General features: G+C 41.8%; 2 protein-coding genes across 3 annotated transcripts in view; one reads left to right on the forward strand and one right to left on the reverse strand.

The window, feature by feature from the left end:
- LOC146992183 (uncharacterized) overlaps positions 1-10,569 on the reverse strand; it is a 48,614-nt gene extending 38,045 nt beyond the window's left edge. The window contains exon 1 of one of the 2 annotated variants that reach the window (XM_085784301.1): positions 10,209-10,569. In XM_085784301.1, coding sequence (XP_085640427.1) covers positions 10,209-10,287 — 79 coding nt within the window. In that variant the 5' untranslated portion in view covers positions 10,288-10,569. The remainder of the gene's footprint in view (positions 1-10,208) is intronic. The other variant, XM_085784312.1, reaches the window with a different exon arrangement.
- A 2,237-nt stretch (positions 10,570-12,806) lies between these two features.
- LOC146992184 (retinol dehydrogenase 8-like) lies at positions 12,807-19,834 on the forward strand. The gene is made up of 6 exons (XM_085784336.1): positions 12,807-13,020; positions 16,736-16,897; positions 17,000-17,179; positions 17,430-17,523; positions 19,084-19,267; positions 19,374-19,834. Exons 1-6 carry the CDS (start codon positions 12,915-12,917, stop codon positions 19,599-19,601), a joined length of 954 nt encoding a protein of 317 aa, XP_085640462.1. The 5' UTR covers positions 12,807-12,914; the 3' UTR covers positions 19,602-19,834.

A 19,834-nucleotide genomic window follows, 5' to 3' on the forward strand; every position in this document is an offset into this window, starting at 1 on the left:
GACCGGGGACTCAACGGTCATAGAGCTCTGTGAGACGGACTAAGCAGTAAAAGATGGGATGTAAGCGAGAAAACTGGGGGAAGAGGGAGAGAGAAAGAAAAAAAGAGGAGAGAAATGTGTAGCATATTGAAAGGGAAAAGAAAAGAGAGAGGGAGAGAGAGAGAGAGACAGGGGTAAAGAGGGAAAATAGAAGAAATAATAGATGGTAGGGGAGAGGAGGGCATGCCTCTACTGGTGTTGCTTCTTTTCACACGTATTTCTGAGACTTACGTAAACCTCCATCTGCTTTGCACCTTTCAACACACACACATGCAGTCACACACACACACACACACACACGAGGTTGGCACAAACGTCTGAGTCTGAGCACCAGATGTATTTGTTGCCCTTTTTTTTTTTGTCAATCTGTTTGTCCATCTGTCCAGCGTGTCTGGCTGTCCTCCAGTCAGCTTGTAACTAAAGTCCGTCATGACCTCACCATCACATTATTTACTTAATCCAGCTAATAATGTGCGAAAAAAAAGAAGAAAAGAAACTCAATAGATTTGGTGTGACCTGCTCAGGCTGCAAATATCTCATGAGTGCCTTTTTTTTCGTTGTTTTTAATTTTAAGGGCTGAGAAACATCTTCCAAAGAAAAAAGCTGACATTTAGGAAATGACTTGTTTGATTTGTGCGCTGCGTTGATGTCATATGTTACCAAAAAATGTGCAAAGTGGTCAGAAAAATAGAAACACATGTGCCATGTAATGCAATACAATATCAAAAACACTACAACACAGCCGCCTTGTTAGGAGTTACATGTTTGCTGCTATGGGAGTTCAGAATCTCACTGTACTAGCTGTATATGTGACAAATAAAGAACTTTTACCTTTACCTCTACCATATCATATTAGCACGAGACGCTGCCAACATGCTTTTCTTAAATACATCCACACTCCTGGTGCTCACATGTTAGAGACGTACGAGGAGTGTGTACAGGACGCAGGGTTTCATTCATACGCACACATACCATGAGATGATCGGCAGCACTGACACATGAATGCAGCAGAGGACAAGACGAGACATGGAAACTCTATATGGACTGAAACACATCAGGTAATGTTTCGCCACGCTGTTGATCCATGTGCATGTCCAAGCACAATACGACAATGGAATAATGTGGATGTGAGCACGCACACACACACACACACACATAACAACACACACACACTATATATATGTATATATAGTGTTGCACATGCACCGGGGGGATGTTCTGGTCTCTATCAGCTCCTGCTCTTAACCTGAGGCTCTAAACTTCAACGTGAGGGGGGGCACTACCATCAACATGCACACACATGCAGAGTATGTCAGATGTAAAGCCTTCGACATAAAGCAGAACAACCGTAGTTTGAAGAGAAAGATCCACCAGAGTGAAGTCGACTTCACCACTGAGACGTATAGATTTCACTGTGACAGTCGAGTAGACAGCTCTTTGATTTACTCGGAAGAGAAAATAAATGAAGGTGTTTGTTGAAACTGTGACCCCAAACTGTCCATTGTAAACATCCATCACAGGTCACTTCCAGGCCTCCTGCTTCGAGTCGACTTCCACTTTGAGGGATTAGCTAGTAGCTACTGCAGGTACTTCAGGATTCACTCACTCTGAGTTTTACCTTCAAATAAAAGCAGACAAGGTAATCTGGGCTTGCTTATAACCTGTCTGACTGTAACCCTCCATGCTCTCCAGCCCTCGAGTGAAAAACATAATCTGTGATCATATTACAAGTGGACAATCCCCCCCGCCCCCCCGCCCCCCCGCCTCCCACACCATGCAAGTGCTTGCATGAAACCTTCACCTGCAAAAACATGAAAAGCAAAAAAGCAGGAAAAAGAAAAGAAAAAAAACCCCACTAATGACAGTAATGAGCTCAACCCTGCAGTAGGCATCACATGACTGTGTAATTGCCGTTATGGCGTTATTATCATCATCATCGCAGCCCCACTGTCGCCTAAGGACGGACAATCCAAGTGCCGGATAAACAGGTCTATTAAAAAATTGCTCACTGACACAAAAAAAAGTGAAGCGGTGCAGTCTAAGTGGAGGCAGAGACTTTCATCAGATATCCATCCAAGTTGCATCTGGTTTTAATGGGTTAAGGTTTCACATTTATAAGTAAAAGGCACAGCAATATGTGGAGCGACACACTGACACACACACACACACACACATACACAGTCAGACAACTTAATGGGCATCATATTGGAAAGACTATGGATTTTCTGGAAACCAGATGTGTGTCTGTTTTCGTGTGTTTCTGCATGTGTACGTGTGTGTGTTTGTGAATGACTGAAAGCTGGGTAGGGGTTCTTTAGTGTACATGTGTGTGTGTGTTTGTGATGAGTCTGTCATTATCTCAATAATGGCTGAGAATGCAATAACATGGCTCTTGCAGAAACAAGAACTAATGTTTAGCCGAGCTGCCTACGCCGCGGCACGGAAACACACACACATAAAACAGACACCACACAGGGGTTCAAATCCCCCCACAGAGGATTTGCCCCAGGAGCCTGTCATTACAGTCCTTTTACCTCCTTTTCCTCTTTCTCCTGCTCACTCTCTCTTTTCTAAAAGCGTCCCTCTCAGACATCAGACGTGTCTCTCCTCAGAGACTCAACCTGACCAATCATAAAAAGAGGGAGATGAAAACCAGAGAAGAGAAGAAAAGAAGAAGAGGCTAGAAGGACAATAGGATGGAGGGACCATATGTTTTCTTTCCTCCTTGTTCAGCTGGCTCTGATCAAAGAACCACACTGGATAGTCTCTCCTGCTGTCTGACACACACACAAACAGCCTAGTCTGTGCAGTACAGTACACACACACACACACACACACACACACATGCATTTGCTTAAATGAATCCTAAATATCAGCTGAAGAGAAGAGGGGATAAGAAACCTGCAGGCTGAACCACATGTGCTTCTTATCACCTTCGAGGAATCTGTGGCACTCGCATTGAAATCACAGCTCATCTCTGGTCTAAGCCTCTCGGTTGTAATCACTTCTCCTCTCGCTTCGAATGAACAACGAAGGGCGTCGCGCACGGTCGTTCCCGCAAAGTCCCGTCTTCCTCTCCAACACCAGATCAAAGTACATCAATATTTGTCAGGCGCAGCACACAGGCCTGCAGCACTTCTCGGACAGCTACGCAGGGCTTGATGTGGCTCCGTGTGCCTCTTATTATTCTTGGATGTTGCATCACACGTAGACTTTGATTTTTTGGAGAACAAAGAGTGAGCCTATTTTTGAACATAAAGATTTACAGGACACGGACCAGACCATGCCAGATCGCAAAATCTGTGCTAAATGATGAAAAGTAACACTTCTTCGCCAAAGAAGGAAGAAGAAAGAGAGTGAAAAAAGAAAAGAAATGAATAGAGAGAGAGAGAGCAGTGAGGAAAGACTCGATGTTACTGTTAAAACTGTGTTTTCATTTGATCAGAGAAATCAATCAAAAGAGAAATACTTGATGTCAAGTCAAATTTGTACAACCCAATCACAAACTGGGGGGAAAAAGCTGCCGTTTTTCATTCTTGTTGTTGCAAGTGTAGTAATCAGTTGTGTTTTGCAGCCATTCATTGTGTTATTCATCAAACTTAATGAACACAAAACACAGACCTCAAAAGGTTCGACTCTGGGCACCAAACCAGATTAATCTTTGGGTTCCTTGTGGAAACAACCAAAGAACCAATAACACAACAGTTCATACTGAGAAGTGAAGCTGATTGTTCCATACATCCAGTTCCTGCTGCTGCTCGACTACCTCAGACTTTTATTGCTAATTGCCGGTCAGTTATTGTCAATAAATTATTAGCTGAAAAAACGCCCAGGTGTCCCCTTTGATTTAACGGCTTTTATACATATTCACGTCAGTTGAGTCTCTTATTTATACAGACAGTGTTAAACCTGGCTCCAATTATCTTTACAGACACTGGTAAACCTGGTTCTAATCACTCTATTCTCACTGGTGGGTCTTGTTTTTGTCCTAAACATATTGAGCACTGACTGGGAAAAGACTGACAATACACACCAACTGTACTGGCTCCAAACTAGGACAAATCTGACTTCAATTTTAGCATAATAAAGAAAAAAATGTTTAATAAATGGCACTAGCTCTAATGTGTCAAAACAAGTGTAAGTGAATGCAAACAGCTCCATGAGGTTGAACTGGTACATTGAGCTGAATGCTTTAGTGTCTTTAGTGAAGGGGCATGATGAACATGTGTAAAACATTTCATGATAATCCATGTAGCTGCTGAAACATCTCATTCAAAACTACAAATTATGATTATGGTTACACAGGAGGAAGAGTCAGTGGATTACTGGAGTCATTAGGCTTCGGCTTCTGGGCGTCATAAATGCCTGTAGAAAATGTAATGGCAATCTATGAAATAGTTTTTCTGATATTTGAGGCTGGATAAAAGTGGTGGACTTCCAGCCAGGGTGGACCCTAACCCTATAAAGAGTCCATCACTGCTATCCCTACAGCCATGCCTCTAGTGTGGCTCTAACTCTGCAGGTATCTACTGCAGGACATCATGATGTTGTTGACTTTGTACTACTCAAGCCATCACTTCACCATTATATCATAAGAAACGTGGGATAAATTGTGTCCATAGGAATTATGGAGTCGTGGGCTAAAAATGTGTTTTGTGAGGTCACAGACTCACAGTGACCTTGAACTCTGATCTTTGACCACAACATTTTTAAGCAGTTCATCCTTGGGTGCAAAGTTCCCTCAAGGCCTTCCTGAGAAATCCTATTCATGAGAACGGGGATTGATGGAGAACTCGGAAACATCATGCCTCCAGCACCAGCTGTTGGACAAAACAAGACAACTGAAGATGTCGACTTGGGGGAAATTGAGATGGACAACGACCGATGAATAGAGAAAAGAAAATAATTGTAAGTTACAGTGCTAATCTTATGGCTAAATCAATAAGCCCTGTTTGTGCTCATAGGTTCTTCTCCATCATCTTTTAGTACCATTGGGCTGAAATATTGCTGCCACTCAATTTTGTCAGCACAATGACAAAAGCATCCAGCTGCACCGATGCGTACGTACGTATCACTGGAGCTCAAACGTCTCCATGTCATTATCAGCTTGTCACGCCTGTTGTAAAAGTGTGTTGTGGAGAAACGCCTTCAGACATTCCTCACTGCTGTAACTGACCTAAATCACCTCATTTAAACAATTCTGCTCAGCCAATTACAAAGGCACCTCTCATCAATCACCACACCAGACCAGACATTTTCCAAATCTGTCATTCGAGGAAGCAACTCCACACATGTTGTTTAGCTAAAGCTGAGAGAAGGATTGTCCCCCCCTGCTACAGTTCAACCTAACAAGAAATCAAACACATGTGCTCTTTCCTAAACACAAGGAAAAAAACAAACAAAACAGAAACAATGCCCTCGTCAATCACAATGCTTCCAGACTACTTGAACTGCAAGAAAACTGATACATCCAATTATTAAAATATACAACTCTTGATTTACTGTTGATGTTTTTATGTCTTTTATGTTTAATTTTAATCTCAGATTTCAGATTCTTCCCCCCCAGTGTGCCATTGTAGTTGTTTAAAGAAACCAACACATCTTGGGGGGGGATTAAACAGGAACTTTAGATCGCTGTGGTTTGGCTTCAACTCTGGTAATTCTGCCAAAAAAGGAAAAACAACTCCAAAACATATGTACCATAAACACTGTACTTCACTCATCAACAGACATTTCGCTATATTATAATCTTTGAGGAAGCAGACGCTTAAGTATGAGCACCAACATAAAGACCGGGGTTATATTTCAGGCATTGGTGCCTCCATCTTGGTTATGGAAATGAACAAAAAGAACTGTCATTGTGTCTCAACTCAAAGGTCAATTTAACGGTCTCCTTCACCACAAAATAGAAAATGAGTCTGAACACTAGGGATCGACTGATTTTTTAGGGCTGATACCGATTCGTAATCAAGGAAACTGATAACCAATACTTAGAACTAATATTAAGTTGCAGTAAATATAAAATGATTTTGGTGTCATTTTTTGAAAAACACACTTGGGATTAGACTGAATACAGTTTACTGTTTGTTTGGTTTTTGTACACTGTGAAAATCTGTGATAAAAAGACCTTAAAGTTTTGTAGAAAAACACCAACTCCAACACAAATCCTGTTTTAAAATAGATTTATCTCATCCAATATCAGTGAAAAAAAACAATTATCGTAAAAATCTCAAATATCGGATGATATTATCGGTCATTCCGATAATCGGTTGATCCACGATAAACACTGATTATGTCTGTGGATGGGGCTTTATTGAGGGATCATTTACATGTCATCACACAAGAAACTCCTCCTGATTGGTCAGGGTAGGCGTATGGTAACTAATGGACTTCTGCACTTAGTGTTCAGTCAAAACAAGATTTCCATATATTCGTTTAGAGTGTCTAAGGTGCACAGTTTGGGATGATGTGATAGTCCTGGACCTTTAAATTGAAGAGATCAAATTAAGTTATTATAATGCATCTTGAGGGAACCATGAATGTCTGCAAATTTCATGGCAATCCATCCAACAGATGTAGACGAAGTGGTGTACCGACTGATACATCAACATCCCCAACCCCGGGGGTCATGGAGCAAACGTGGCTAAAAATATCTAAAAAAATAGATGATTTCCACATTGAACCACACGTGCTAGGTGAGCGACTACTCCGTTGAAAATTTCAAACGTGTTGCACCTCTGGCCAATTCCCAATCTGTGATGTCACAGCAGGTGTTTCCTATCGTCTGTCAAATCAAAAACACTCGCTGTTACATCACCGATTGAGGTGCGACCAGGAGAGGATTTTTTGTAGAATTTGCAACGTATTCAGTAACTCTTGTTATGCTGCACTAAGTTTATGAGGAAAGCTTAGTTGAAAGTTCGCTGTTGAGCGCCAGACAATGAAAAATGAGAAACACACACATACACACACAACGGAAAGGTGAACAGACTCAGTAACTTGTGCCTCCTGGCTGATCTATTCATAGGACATTGATATATGTTTTTACTCTGCTATCTGATCACGAAACGATGCCCGAGCATTGATGAATGTCGATCTGGAGGCAACTTGCTGAGAACAAGGGGCAGGAAGGTTTTAATGTGGGGTTTAGCTACTTGACACTGGTAATCGAGTGATTTTAGATTCAGTTTTAGGCGGTTTTAGGAAATTCTTCAGAAGCAATAAATAGCTCGGGTCAACGTTTAGCTACCTGAGCACACAAGCTCTATACAAACAGTGAGCCAGGTAAGTGACGGAAATACCTAAGGCCAGACTATAACAGACTTGACCGTAACTTGACCACATTGCTCAGATGTCTATGATCATAATTCACACCCCTACTACTGACAACTTGCTGACAGCCAGGTGTGTTGCGGGATTTGACAGTAAGTGAAGGAAAAAAATCAAGAGAGACATGTAAGTGAAGACAGTTTAATGATAGGTGTTATGAAAGAGTTCGTCCAGGGGACTTAAGCGGAACGGGACGCGCAACGGTTTATGTATAATTGTGTTGTTTTCACTTTTTTTTCCGTGGATCCGTGTTACTCGTTACCAGGTGGGTTATTATCCACAAATACACTCTTGATTTCAAGAATGTGTTCTCTGCCCACCAGGTGTGAGATGCTACAGGGTTCACACTCTAACCTTGGTTGATCCCAGATGACCTCAAGGGTCCAGAGGTCACATTAGTCACTTCAGTAATGACCTTCACAGACAGCATGAGGTTTCACCATGAATGTCTGTAACTTACTTTTTATATGTGGGGGTAATAATACTGAGAAAGAGGCTGACAACTATTGGAAGAGCTTTTTTTTTAATTATTAAATCAAAATCTCAGTGTATCATTAACGCCTCATTACTTGAACTATAGTTTATGGCTTGCAGGCATTTTTTTTCATTCAAAGCAAATAGTTCATAACTGCTTAAAGGTTATTGGGACAAAACATTAATAGTTTTTTTTTTGGCTTTCTCAGCATCCTCTCAGACGGAGCAGATGGAGGCAACATGGTGGAGCTGCTGCCAAGTCACCTGGCTTCTGACTCTTTTCACAGAGAATTGTTGGTGTGGTCTTGTGCCCAAACACGGTGTTATGCTGACTTGCAAATAAAACGGCCATTAAATGAGGAAAACAACAGATGTATAGAAAATTAATATGGTGTGTGCTTTCGCAATTAGTTCCTTTAAAGAGATTTTTTTCTCGTGCTTTTGTGTGTTTGCTTGAATTTTTACGAGCCCTGATATGTGACTGATAAAATACCCTCAGCTCAAGGATCTTTTTAGTGCTTGTTCTGAACCTTTAAATCATATCACATGAGCTTCAGCAGATGCCATATTGACCTGACTTTGCTTTGCTGCTGTTTCAACTTTGAAGTTCTTTGCTAACAACCTCACAGTGATGGCAAGGCTGCAGGAATTTACTGTGCCAGGCCAAGAAATAGGATGGTACAGTACATAAACCCCCAAGAGACTACAAAGTGTCCTTTTTTACCTGTTTCCCAACAGCTGAAACAAACAAGATATGACATGTTAATAGAGAGCTTCAAAGGTGCTACTGGTCGATGGAGTTTGCTACCTTCGCCTCTGTTTTCTGGCCTAATGCTAAGTTCTGCTGCTGGTTTTCATCTTTGTATTTATCAAGCAGGATGTGAAGCGTTACTGGTCTTTCTTATTGATAAAACAAAAAAAAAGTATAATTCCCAAAGTGTTGAACTGTTCCTTGAAGCTAATGTGGACCAGGATTCATTCAAGTGCCCATAGAAAATCTAATCATCTACAATGCCAGGAGAGCCAACCAACTCCATCTACTGATGAAGATCTTGTATCATGGTTGAAAGCTCATAGCAGCTACTAAATGTTAACTGAGGTGACACTATGTTGTTTGATGTTATTTCCAATGTCAATAATGATCTTAGCAGCTCAGTGTGTGTGATCATAAGTGGAAAAACAACTACCACAAGGTGACATGGCAGTGTTTCAGCAGGATAACTCAGTGGAGGTGATTTAAGATAGTGACCCTACAAATAAACTACTGTGAGATTTATTTTCTGAAGATTTACCACTCTATAAAAATGATAAGACCAGACATCCTGCCTGCTGTAATGTATTGATGCACTTGCGCTTATCTTGATAAACATCAATGACACCAAGCTCTAAAAGCCTCAGAGGAATTAAGTCTCCTCACATGGTTCCAGTGCAGCTTCAGGGTCTGCTATAAGTAACCAAGCATCCCCAGTACAGCTCACTTTAATTCGCCTCAGTCTGTTCTCCATTACCCAGCTGTTAAATATCCTGTATACTGCTGTATGAGAGCACAGGCTGATGCAGCAGGTATGGCAGAACAAGTCTAGACATATAGGCCTATGCCTTTCCACTGTCTAGCAAATGTGCAGTGGGCTCAAGGAGCCCAGAACGAGGCAGTTCAGTTCAGTAAGCTTTAGGCCTGCATGACCTGGCATGACAAAATCATCTGTCAAAAATGAAGACCAAAGTCTGGTTTTCTGGATGTTAAGTGGAAAATAACTCGGAGACTTTTAGTGGGGAGAGGGGAGGGGGGTCCTTAGGCACTGACCTGTGCTTAACTAATGAAGTTCCTATCAACAAATCAAAATGAAGGTAGATGCACAAATGGCCATCAGTGAGTGTGTTTGCTAGGATGGATTAAAATGATGCTCAGGGTGAGTTTAAACTTGGCTTTCATCAGATCAGGCCTCGGGGCAGGTGAGTGACTGGAGCTGATGTCACACAGGCAGAGTAGAGGAGGAGAGAAGGACAGAGAGAAGGAGGAACCACAGACTGAACAAACTTCAGCTTTTTACAACCACTACAAAGAATGTTAATTGAGTTTGGCCAATTACAGAAGTCAATTAGTGGCAACACTTTACTTGTACAGTCAGCCGACAGAGTTTTCAGAGTATTTCTGAAAGTTTTACCCTCTAAAAAAACCATAACCAAATGGTTGGTTTGCATTGTTGAACATTAGGCTAATTAAAGATTAACAGAGAGGTCAAACGTCACAAACATCTTGCAAACTCTCTAAAACTCTCTCTAGACTCTGTAAATAAAGTGTAAGCTGACAATTTGCATAAAGACATAGGCTACAAATACGAATCATATTATTATAATCGGCCTACCTGCCCTTGAGGTGTGAACCACCGCGACAATCAGCAACAACAGCCAAGCCTCGTGCACTGGTCTCCATCGATCCATCATGTGGCATCTGAAGCTATCGATGCCAATATCTCTCTCCTCGTGGCTCCTGCGCGCTCCGCGGGACACCTGCAGTCAGAGGAACTTCGGCTCCGCTCGCGACAACGTTACCGGTGTTGGAAGAGTCTCGCGCACTCCGCCAGCTGCCAATTGAGCGCGCGCGCAATGGATGAGAGTTGAGAGTTGAGTTGATCTTCAGCGGCCCATGAGCTCCTGTCTTCACGGTTGTTGTTGTTCTTCTGGATGGACGGAGGAAGAACGGAGACCGGCGGGGGGGAAAGAATCCACTCGTGTTGGATGGTCTCTCTCTTCCTTCACCCACAGAGAACTTTCCTCACTTTCTCCACTTTCTCTCCCTCCTCCCTCCTCCCCTCCCTGACTCCCACTCCTCTCCTCCTCCTCCTCCCCGGGGTGACCCCTCCCTCCCCGGAGACTCCTCAGGCTCGTGGAGCTGTTGCAGAAACATAATTACTGCGCGTGTCATTATTTACATCATTATTGTCTGAATGATTTATAGGGAACTGTTCTTTTCCCTCGCACGAGCACGCATTTGCACGCGCGCGAGTGTGTGTGTGTGTGTGTGTGTGTGTGTGTGTGTGTGTGTGTGTGTGTGTGTGTGTGTGTGTGTGTGTGTCCCAGCGCGTGCAAGGTAAACTTAGAATAACACAACTGTCACGCACGTAGCTACACTTTGCACATTTTCAGTGGCTTCAATATAATATAAGCCTGCCAGCAAAGTTTTAATACAAAACACTCAACGTGAACAATGAAGGCTTGTGCAGGGTTTCAATTAGGTAGGTGCTCTTTCTCTCTCTGTCTCAGACACACACACACACACGCACGCACACGCACACAAAGCATGCTGGGACAGGACAACGGTGCTGCCCAGCTAATAAAAATATGCTGCTGCAGATTCCAAATTCCAGTGCCTGTCTGTCTTTGCCCACTCCACTCTTCTTCAAACACAAACTATATTCGTCCTATAGGCACAATAAAAACCTAAATGTACTCCCTGGCGTCTATTTCGAGGCTTTATCATTCTTTATCTCTGATGTGGAAAAGTCAAAGGAAGCCAGCAGCAGCAGCAGCAGCAGCAGCAGCAGCAGCTCACTGGGAGGTTTCAGGGACCTTAGGAGTTCTTAGTTTTTATAGCTGAAAAAGGATGAGACAATCTGAGCTCGGTGCATGCACACACATGCTTACACCTACATGAGCACCTATATGAGCCAGGTCTCTCCTGTCAAGCTGCAACATCCATTTACATTTGACTTGATTGTCTAGACATTTAGATCACTTACAGCAGAAAAAGGTGGTAACACAATCAAATAAAACCCAATCAAATCTCGATATGTTTATATAGTAATATGCTACTGTAAACATGCCTACAAGTCAAAATGCACCTGATACTGCACAACAGAGAAACTTAGGCTGTTTATAAACTAAATAATTGACAGAAAATGGATTTAAAATGAAACAAAATGTGCCATTCAATTGTGTATTGTATGAGTGTTTTGGGACATATCAATAAATGACAAACTATGAAATGTGCACATAAAGTAAGAGTGCTGGATTAAAAGTGTTGTTTTATTATGGAGGCATAACATTGCCCATAGCATTGTTTTTATGTGATGACAGCAAAGGTATGAATGCCTTCCAGCCATTTAACTCATGAATGGATACGCAAACTCTTTTTCATGTCTTTGTGATTATACTGAGATATGATTTAGGAACAACCATATTGTCCAGATGGTAAAAATGTAATGTATGTTTTAAGATATGTGTAAATGTAGTTTTCAATTATCTTTACAGGTTATATTTTGGTATCAACTGTAAAAGAAAAAGAAAAGAAAGTTGCACCCTGGCACTCATACAGACATACGTACGTACATACTGACACTGAAGAACAAGAAGAAAATAGATTCCAGGCATATTTCCAATGGTCCTGCCTCCAGCTTTGAGTAGGTTGTCCTTAACTTATGACTGGCAGCTGTACTCTTGCTTTCAAGTGTGTGTGTGTGTGTGTGTGTGTGTGTGTGTGTTAAAGAGATTTGTACTTGTGCCTACGGTGTTGTGTCTGTAGTGATTGTTTCTGTCAGTCATAATAATAACTTTTCTGACTTTGATTAAAATGAAAGAAACAACACATCCTCAAGCATTGCTGTGTTTAAAAAAAAATCCTGTGGTAAAAGTCAAAGGCAACTCAGTCACAGTTAGAATGAACTCAACTGAAGTAACAATCATTGACCACTGGGTGGCACCAAACCACTGCTGATATGTAACTTCATTGGTTTCTCATTGATTTTGTCCTTTACAGTGTGATATCAGCTGTTTGAAAACAAAACACAACTGAATCAGAAGGTTTATGAAGTGTTGCAGTGGTGCCTGGTGGGTATTTTCAGTTATGAAGTAAAGAAAATGTGTGGACAACAGACAAGAGGGACTGACCCTTTAGATAAGCTGATCTGCACTGTGGCTGTGGGCTCTGAACCATGTGACTCCATCTCTTTCTCGGTCTCTCTTATCCTCTTACAGTGGCTCTTACCTCAAATCACCACTCATCCCGCAGAGCTGGTCGTAGGCTGGCGCTTCAGTTGTGTGTGTGTGTGTGATAACAGAGAGGCAGAGGAGCCATGGCGAGTCCCGGGCAGAAAGTGGTGCTGATCACCGGCTGCTCCTCCGGTATCGGCCTGAGGATGGCCGTGATGCTGGCGAAGGATGAACAGCAGCGTTACCATGGTAGGTCCACTCTGTGTCTGTGAGAGAGAAAGATAATTATTATCTAACTTAACTTGCATTGCATGGCAATAGAGTAGATTGATGTTACTGAAGCATCCAGAGGAGGAATATAGTGTGATAAACACAATAAACAGATACATTACTTGATAAAATAATACAACTTCTGACTTTATTCAAAGCATAATTTGCTAAAATCTTCATAAACATACTTTCATCATCACATCTACTTCAGCTATAGTGTTTATACATAAGATGCTTACATCAGGACTGGAGAGTAGCTGACATAAGAGTATTACAGTCCACAATCATGTTTATGCACAGTTTCAACCAACTGATGAATGTTTTCTATATTTAATATATGCAATACATTAATACATTCAGACTTAACCAAAAAGCAATAACAAGACTCAAATCAGAAGAAAATGAGCTGGAATAAATTGATTAATGGAGACTAGGACAAATTCAAGCTGTGTTTCCTACTGAAATATTAAAGTTTTTTGCGATCACATACTTTCAGGACAATCTTTTTGGTAGATTTTATATGTCAAATTCATAGCAACTATGTCTAATTATGGAAAAATGCTGCATAATTAAGAAAATGTCAAGATTCTGTAATTACTGCATCACATCTCTGAGCCATAAAATGAGACAGGGTGGATTCTTCTATTTCAGGAGAACTAATAGACTTACAGAAGTTGTAGACTACTGTAATCAATTAATCAGGCTGTGCCAGTGCCACTTACACAAAATGTTATGTCTGCATGGGAAACAGATCTCCAGCACTGAAGGCTTCATGAAAGACACGTGTTGGGAAGAAAGACAGGAGGCAGCTTACAAGAGAGACAAATAGAGACCATATTAAAACAATTTGTCTTTGTTGTTTTTTTACTGCAGAGAAATTAAGTCAATACAGTATTAAGACTGTAAAGAGGCTGTGTACAGTCCTCCAGAGGTCTGCTGCTCCCACTCCCCGTCTGTCACATCCAAATCTAAATCATCTTCCAAAACAGATGCACAGTTCATATTGTTGCAAATCGTATCCCCACACAACAACATTTATATGTGAGTTTCATGCTTCCCAATATGAAGTAAATAATGAAGATGGTGGCCAAAAAAAGTGAATACAAGCTTATTAAGCTTATTTACTGAGTTATTTTTATTTGACCTCCACTCATATTCCTTAACCAGTTTTTCTGTCTTCTTTGTCTCTTCTATTTATTTCTTATCCTATTTTATCTGTTTTGTAATGTGAAGGGAGGCAATGCATACAAGTAAGAATTTAATTGCATGGTTTTTCACATCTGTGTATATGATAATAAACTTCATAAACTCAAACTTTTAATCATTAAGTAAAATATAATAATAATAATAATAATAATAATAATGCATTGGATTTTTATAGCGCTTTTCAAGGACCCAAAGCCGCATTACAAAAGACAAGAGGAGGGTAGTGACAGACAAGGGAGAGGGACAGAGGACAACACAAGCAGACAAGTATAACGGTAGTTGGGGGTGAGAAGTGTCATTAGAAGGGAGAGGGGGCTGATGGGAAGGGAGGATAGGGGAGATGAGTGGGGTTTGGGAGGAGAGGATGGAGGTGAAATATGCTCCAATGTTTTAGATATCTGAATATATTTCAGCTGCTGTTCAATTTGTTTCCCTTTGTTTTCATATGAGTCAGTTACATATCATTATGAGGAAGGTAGAGCAACTCAACCTACTACTGAATTGTCAAATAATGATCATCTATGACTAACCAACTATCTGGCTATCATTCCAAATGGAAACTAACTAACTTGTAAACACATAGCTGTAGGATCACTATGTGCATCCTTGGTGGAGGAGGTGTTTAGGGATCACTGCAGTTTCGTAGCTTCTGATAAACCTCTGACCTCTCTGTGCCTCCAACACATAGTTATGTCTCTGATCCCAACTTAACCTTATCACTCTTAAGACACCAGACAATAGCTAAAGCCACGGCACAGCCTTGGTGTGGCTTATTATAGCCCGGCTCGTACCGCTTCATTGTGGATGAGAGGCTAGAAAAAGGGCTTTTCCTGGAGCAGGCAGGTGCCATGAGGCGTTAATACTGATATGTAAACTGGTGGCTGTAACAGGACTGGTTATGACCACAGAGTCTATGTTAAGGCTACTTAGGGTTGTCTTAATGTCTTTACGTGAATGACTACGTTTAGTGCTGCAGTTCCACTTTTGTGCTCTTTAAGAAATGTACTCAAACAGTTTATCCAGACAAACAGTTCATTGTTTCATTCAGGAAAAGGTACAGACTCCTCAGTGTGTGTGTCAAGTGTTTCATCCTCTGTTCTCACTTGCCATTTTTTGCCTTGTTGACAATATTTTTGTCACAACTCCTTCCCCGTTCTCTGTGACTTTTATTCCTTTCTTTCCCTTTATTCCTAAAACAAGGATTAAACACAAAGACAGAATCACTCAGGATGGAAAATAAACTCCTTGCAGTTGCCATAACTTCCTAAAACATTTAATACACCACATACCATGGCACAGGAGCTTATTCGGCATATCAAATTTGTGTTTATCTTGTATGAGTCTCCAAAAACAAAACCATAGATTATTGGAAATGCATTTACCTGGGCAGGTTGCCTAATCACATAATCACTCAACAACAGCAGACTGAAGGCACAGAGCTAGAGTCGTATGTAGAGAGGGAGTAGTGTAACTTACATCCCATCACAAACTCACACATGGAGGCTGCCAATGGAAACACATGGAGCAGAATTATACATAGTTATTGGGAAACAGCACTCATGAAAAGAGTAGAGTCCACTCTGCACATGGGTCAAGATGTCTTTAAGATAATGTGTTTGGGAATGAAACTACTTTGTGATTTAAGGTCATCGTGGAGCTGCCACACTTTCTCTGAAATTGTCTATGAAAAACCAAAAATCACTGGAGTTAGTGGTTTGGTGCCTTGCTCAAGGGCATTTTGTGTGACAGACTTGTTATCCCTTTGAGACATGTAAAGCCCTTTTAGACAAACTGTTTGTAAAAACGGGCTATACACATAAAATTGCCTTGCCTTGCCTTATCATTCATTCACTGAACCTCCCGTGTTGGATGAAGAGTTTGTTGGAGTTTGTTCAGAGACTGAAAATAAACATGTTAAACAACCACTGATAAGTTAAATGGGCAACTTTCTACTAATGTTGTGGAAAGTAAAATTTGAATTAATTTGCATTAATCAAGACAATATGATACATGTACAATATTAAAAGGTTAGTTCAACTGAGTTGTTTTCGAGGCAAATGCAGAGACTGCTTGTCGAAAAACTGCCCCCAACAGGAACGCGCATCAGCGGTTTTGCATGAATTTATGAAAACAACTATGTCTAGTAATGTTCTGTTATTATCTCATAGCGTGGTGACTGTGCAGGTCACAACTTGTCCACAAGAGTGTTTTGGAGTTGTTGGATTGTGTATTTGATGAGTTTGATGAGGGAAACCAAGAAATCCCATGAGCCTCCGTAGCGTAGCTGTGAGCAGCTCACGGCTCTGCTCCGCTGTTCTAAAAATAGCTTGCACCGACAATTAAAGGTAACGAACCTACTGCTATGACTATAGGGATTATGGCAATGGGCCAATTAGCCAAAATGTTGAACTATCCCTTTAAGTGGTCTAGCCTATATCTGTAATATCAAACAGTAATTCATTGTCCTTTGTTTTCCAATTGTCCACAGTCATAGCCACGATGCGGGACCTGAAACGTAAAGACAAGCTGGTAGAAGCAGCGGGGGAAACGTATGGGAAAACTCTGTCTCTGGCTGTGCTCGACGTCTGCAGCGATGAGTCCGTCACACAGTGTATCAACGGCATCAAAGATCGTCATGTGGACGTCCTTAGTGAGTAAATATAAATGCATCCTTAACACGATGTGATTCTGGTTGTTGTAATGACTGAAATTAGACTCTGTCTTCCTCCTCACTTCGTCTTCTCTCAACCAGTCAATAACGCAGGTATCGGCCTGGTGGGTCCAGTGGAGAGCATCCCCATTGAAGAGATGAAGAAAGTGTTTGAGACCAACGTGTTTGGCGTGATCCGCATGATAAAGGAGGTGATGCCTGACATGAAGAAAAGAAAAGGAGGACACATCATCGTGGTCAGCAGCGTGATGGGACTGCAAGGTGAACACAGGAAGGGAGGTGTGGCAGGTGGAGAGGAGAGGAGAGGAGGCGGGGTGGGGCGGTAAATGGTACAGGGGAGAAAGTACAGGTTTGTCTGCTTCGGTTTGATGGATGGATGGGTGGATGACGGAGAGATGAAGAGATGGCGGTGGAGGGGGCGAAGACAGACTAATGGAGAGCAGCTGCATGTCTCTATTCGTGCTGTCAGCGGGGGTTTGAATTCCAACGTTTACTTACTTTGTCCCTGCAGGTGTCGTGTTTAATGACGTGTACGCAGCTTCCAAGTTTGCCATGGAGGGTTTCTGTGAGAGTCTGGCTGTGCAACTCCTGAAGTTTAACGTCACGTAAGTGTCATTGGGGAAAATTTCATCGAAAGTGGACAAATCAAAACTCTGACTTGGTGGAACTAAAATCAGTCTCAGTCCAATCAAACGCTGCTACAGTTCTGGGGCCGTATTTATCAAGCTTCTCCAAAAAACACTACCAAGAGTTGACTTAAAAATCCTTGCTGAAAGCTGCACATAAAAGTTAGTTATCAAGTGTCTTACTCACACTTTTAGCAAAGTGTAGGACTGAATCTCAAGTGTCAGTATCAGAGCTGAGTTACGACAGTAGGCTACTATCACCGCGTTTACACCTGACATTAACATGCTTCTTGTATCCAGATTGTATCTTTGACCGGATAGCATTTACACCTGGCATTAATATGCGCTTCCAGTGTCGACATTGAGATCCGATTGAGATCCGATTACATATTTGCACAGGTAAATTAAAAAAGAAAAAAGTTGTATGCAGATACAGGATGCATTACCATTTACACTGTTCAATGTGGTCACAGTGCGTCCCTGACTATGTTCTGAGGTGGTTTGGCTGATTGGATCGCAGTCCGTCCTCAATGTTTCTTGGGTGTGTTTACACCTGTACTTTCAAGTGGTCGAGCACTATCCAATTGCAATCTGATCACTGAACACATGTTAATGCTAGATGTAAACGGGGTGAATGTGCCATAAATAGAATATTAGATGACGTCAATTCCAAGTCCATAGGAATGACCAATCGCTGAATGAAATCCCTTATCTATGAATACGTAGAAATATCTCTATTTTTTTTTTTTTTTTTTTTTAAAGTATATTTTTCAGCTTTTTGCCTTTATTTGATAGTGATGACAGTAGAGATAGACAGGAAATGGGGAATGACACGCAGGAAAGGTCTGCCCGACGCGGGATTCGAACCGGGGACGCCTGCGGCGAGGACTGTAGCCTCTACATGGGGCGGCCGCTCTACCCACTGCGCCACGCACCGCCCCGAAATATCTCTATTTTGACAAGAATCTACCAAATAATAATCGCAATATATAAGCCAATCAAAAACAAATGTTTCCTAATCTTTCCAGTTCAATAATTCAGTGTTACATTGTTGCATTTTTCCAGTGGCAAGAAATCAAAGCATTGTGATGTGATGACCTTTAATTCTGTTGTGAAAGCTTTGCTGCGAGAGGTTATTGGTGAGATGACGGCCCTTATTAAATTTGTGACAAGGATAATACCTGATCTGTCCAAAAAATATCGCTTGATCAACTGCTCGTCATCAAACAAAGCCACAACGTTGAAGATTCATGCACGTCCCTCTCTTGCCTCAGTGCCGTCCCCTACTGGCCAGTCCTGACCACTGTAGGACACCACTCAGGGTGGCTTAAATATCTCGGGGACTAGGAGTGATGAGAAAGTTGATAAGTTGCTTTTATTCTTTAGTTTGAGAGCAGGACTAAATTAAAATGGCTCATAAAACTCATAAAACAAATAATTGAATGGTTGATTTCAGCACTAGTGTTACCCATTAACCCGGCAAACACCTTCTCCATCTGACCACAATGTGTTGTTGAGCTCTGGTGTCTGCTTCCTCAGGTTGTCGTTGATTGAGCCGGGTCCAGTGCACACAGAGTTTGAGGCCAAGATGATTCAAGAGGTGAAACAGAGGGAGTGTCCTGGGGCCGATCCTGACACGGTGCATTACTTCAAGAACGTCTACCTCCCTTCTTCTATTGACATCTTTGAGGTGCTGGGACAAACACCTGACGACATCGCCAGGGTAAGTTTCTCCAGCAGCAGTCGACTCTGTGGCTCAGCTCCACTGTGCTTTAACCTGTAAATCTGACAGCAAAATCTTGTGTCTTTCCTGTCCTATCTTCCTGCAGTGCACCAAGAAAGTGATTGAAGCCAGCAGCCCGCGTTTCCGTAATCTGACCAACCCCATGTACACGCCGATCGTAGCTCTGAAATATGCTGATGAAACCGGAGGCCTGTCTGTCCATGCCTTCTACCACATGCTCTTCAACCTCGGCTCCCTCATGCACATCAGCATGACCGCCATGAAGTACCTCACATGTGGATGTCTGAGGAGCAGGACAATCTCACCAAACTAAAAACAAACTCTTGCACTGTCTGTAAGCCTGTCCAAGTTTGCAGACCACAATAATGACTGGGAGGTCTTTATTTACCTCTGCTTAGGCTGTCAGAGGATTCACAAAAACATATAGCTGCCCAAGGCAACCATCAAAAGTCAATTTGTTACAAATAAAGACAATTAATTAACAAATCCATACAACAATTTCAAAGGGCTTTGTGACCTGCCATATTTCCTGATTTTTGTGTTATG

Source organism: Trachurus japonicus, chromosome 1, assembly GCF_045865225.1.
Source record: "Trachurus japonicus isolate A0001 chromosome 1, Traja_1.0".
NCBI classification, from domain to species: Eukaryota; Metazoa; Chordata; class Actinopteri; order Carangiformes; family Carangidae; genus Trachurus; species Trachurus japonicus.

What these genes read in the sequence shown, in the direction of transcription:
- LOC146992184 (XM_085784336.1), top strand. Translation starts at nt 12,915, where the DNA reads ATGGCGAGTCCCGGGCAGAAAGTGGTGCTGATCACCGGCTGCTCCTCC. An exon ending in TGAACAGCAGCGTTACCATG is followed by an intron (nt 13,021 to 16,735) that starts GTAGGTCCACTC and finishes AATTGTCCACAG; the next exon opens with TCATAGCCACGATGCGGGAC. An exon ending in CACCTGACGACATCGCCAGG is followed by an intron (nt 19,268 to 19,373) that starts GTAAGTTTCTCC and finishes ATCTTCCTGCAG; the next exon opens with TGCACCAAGAAAGTGATTGA.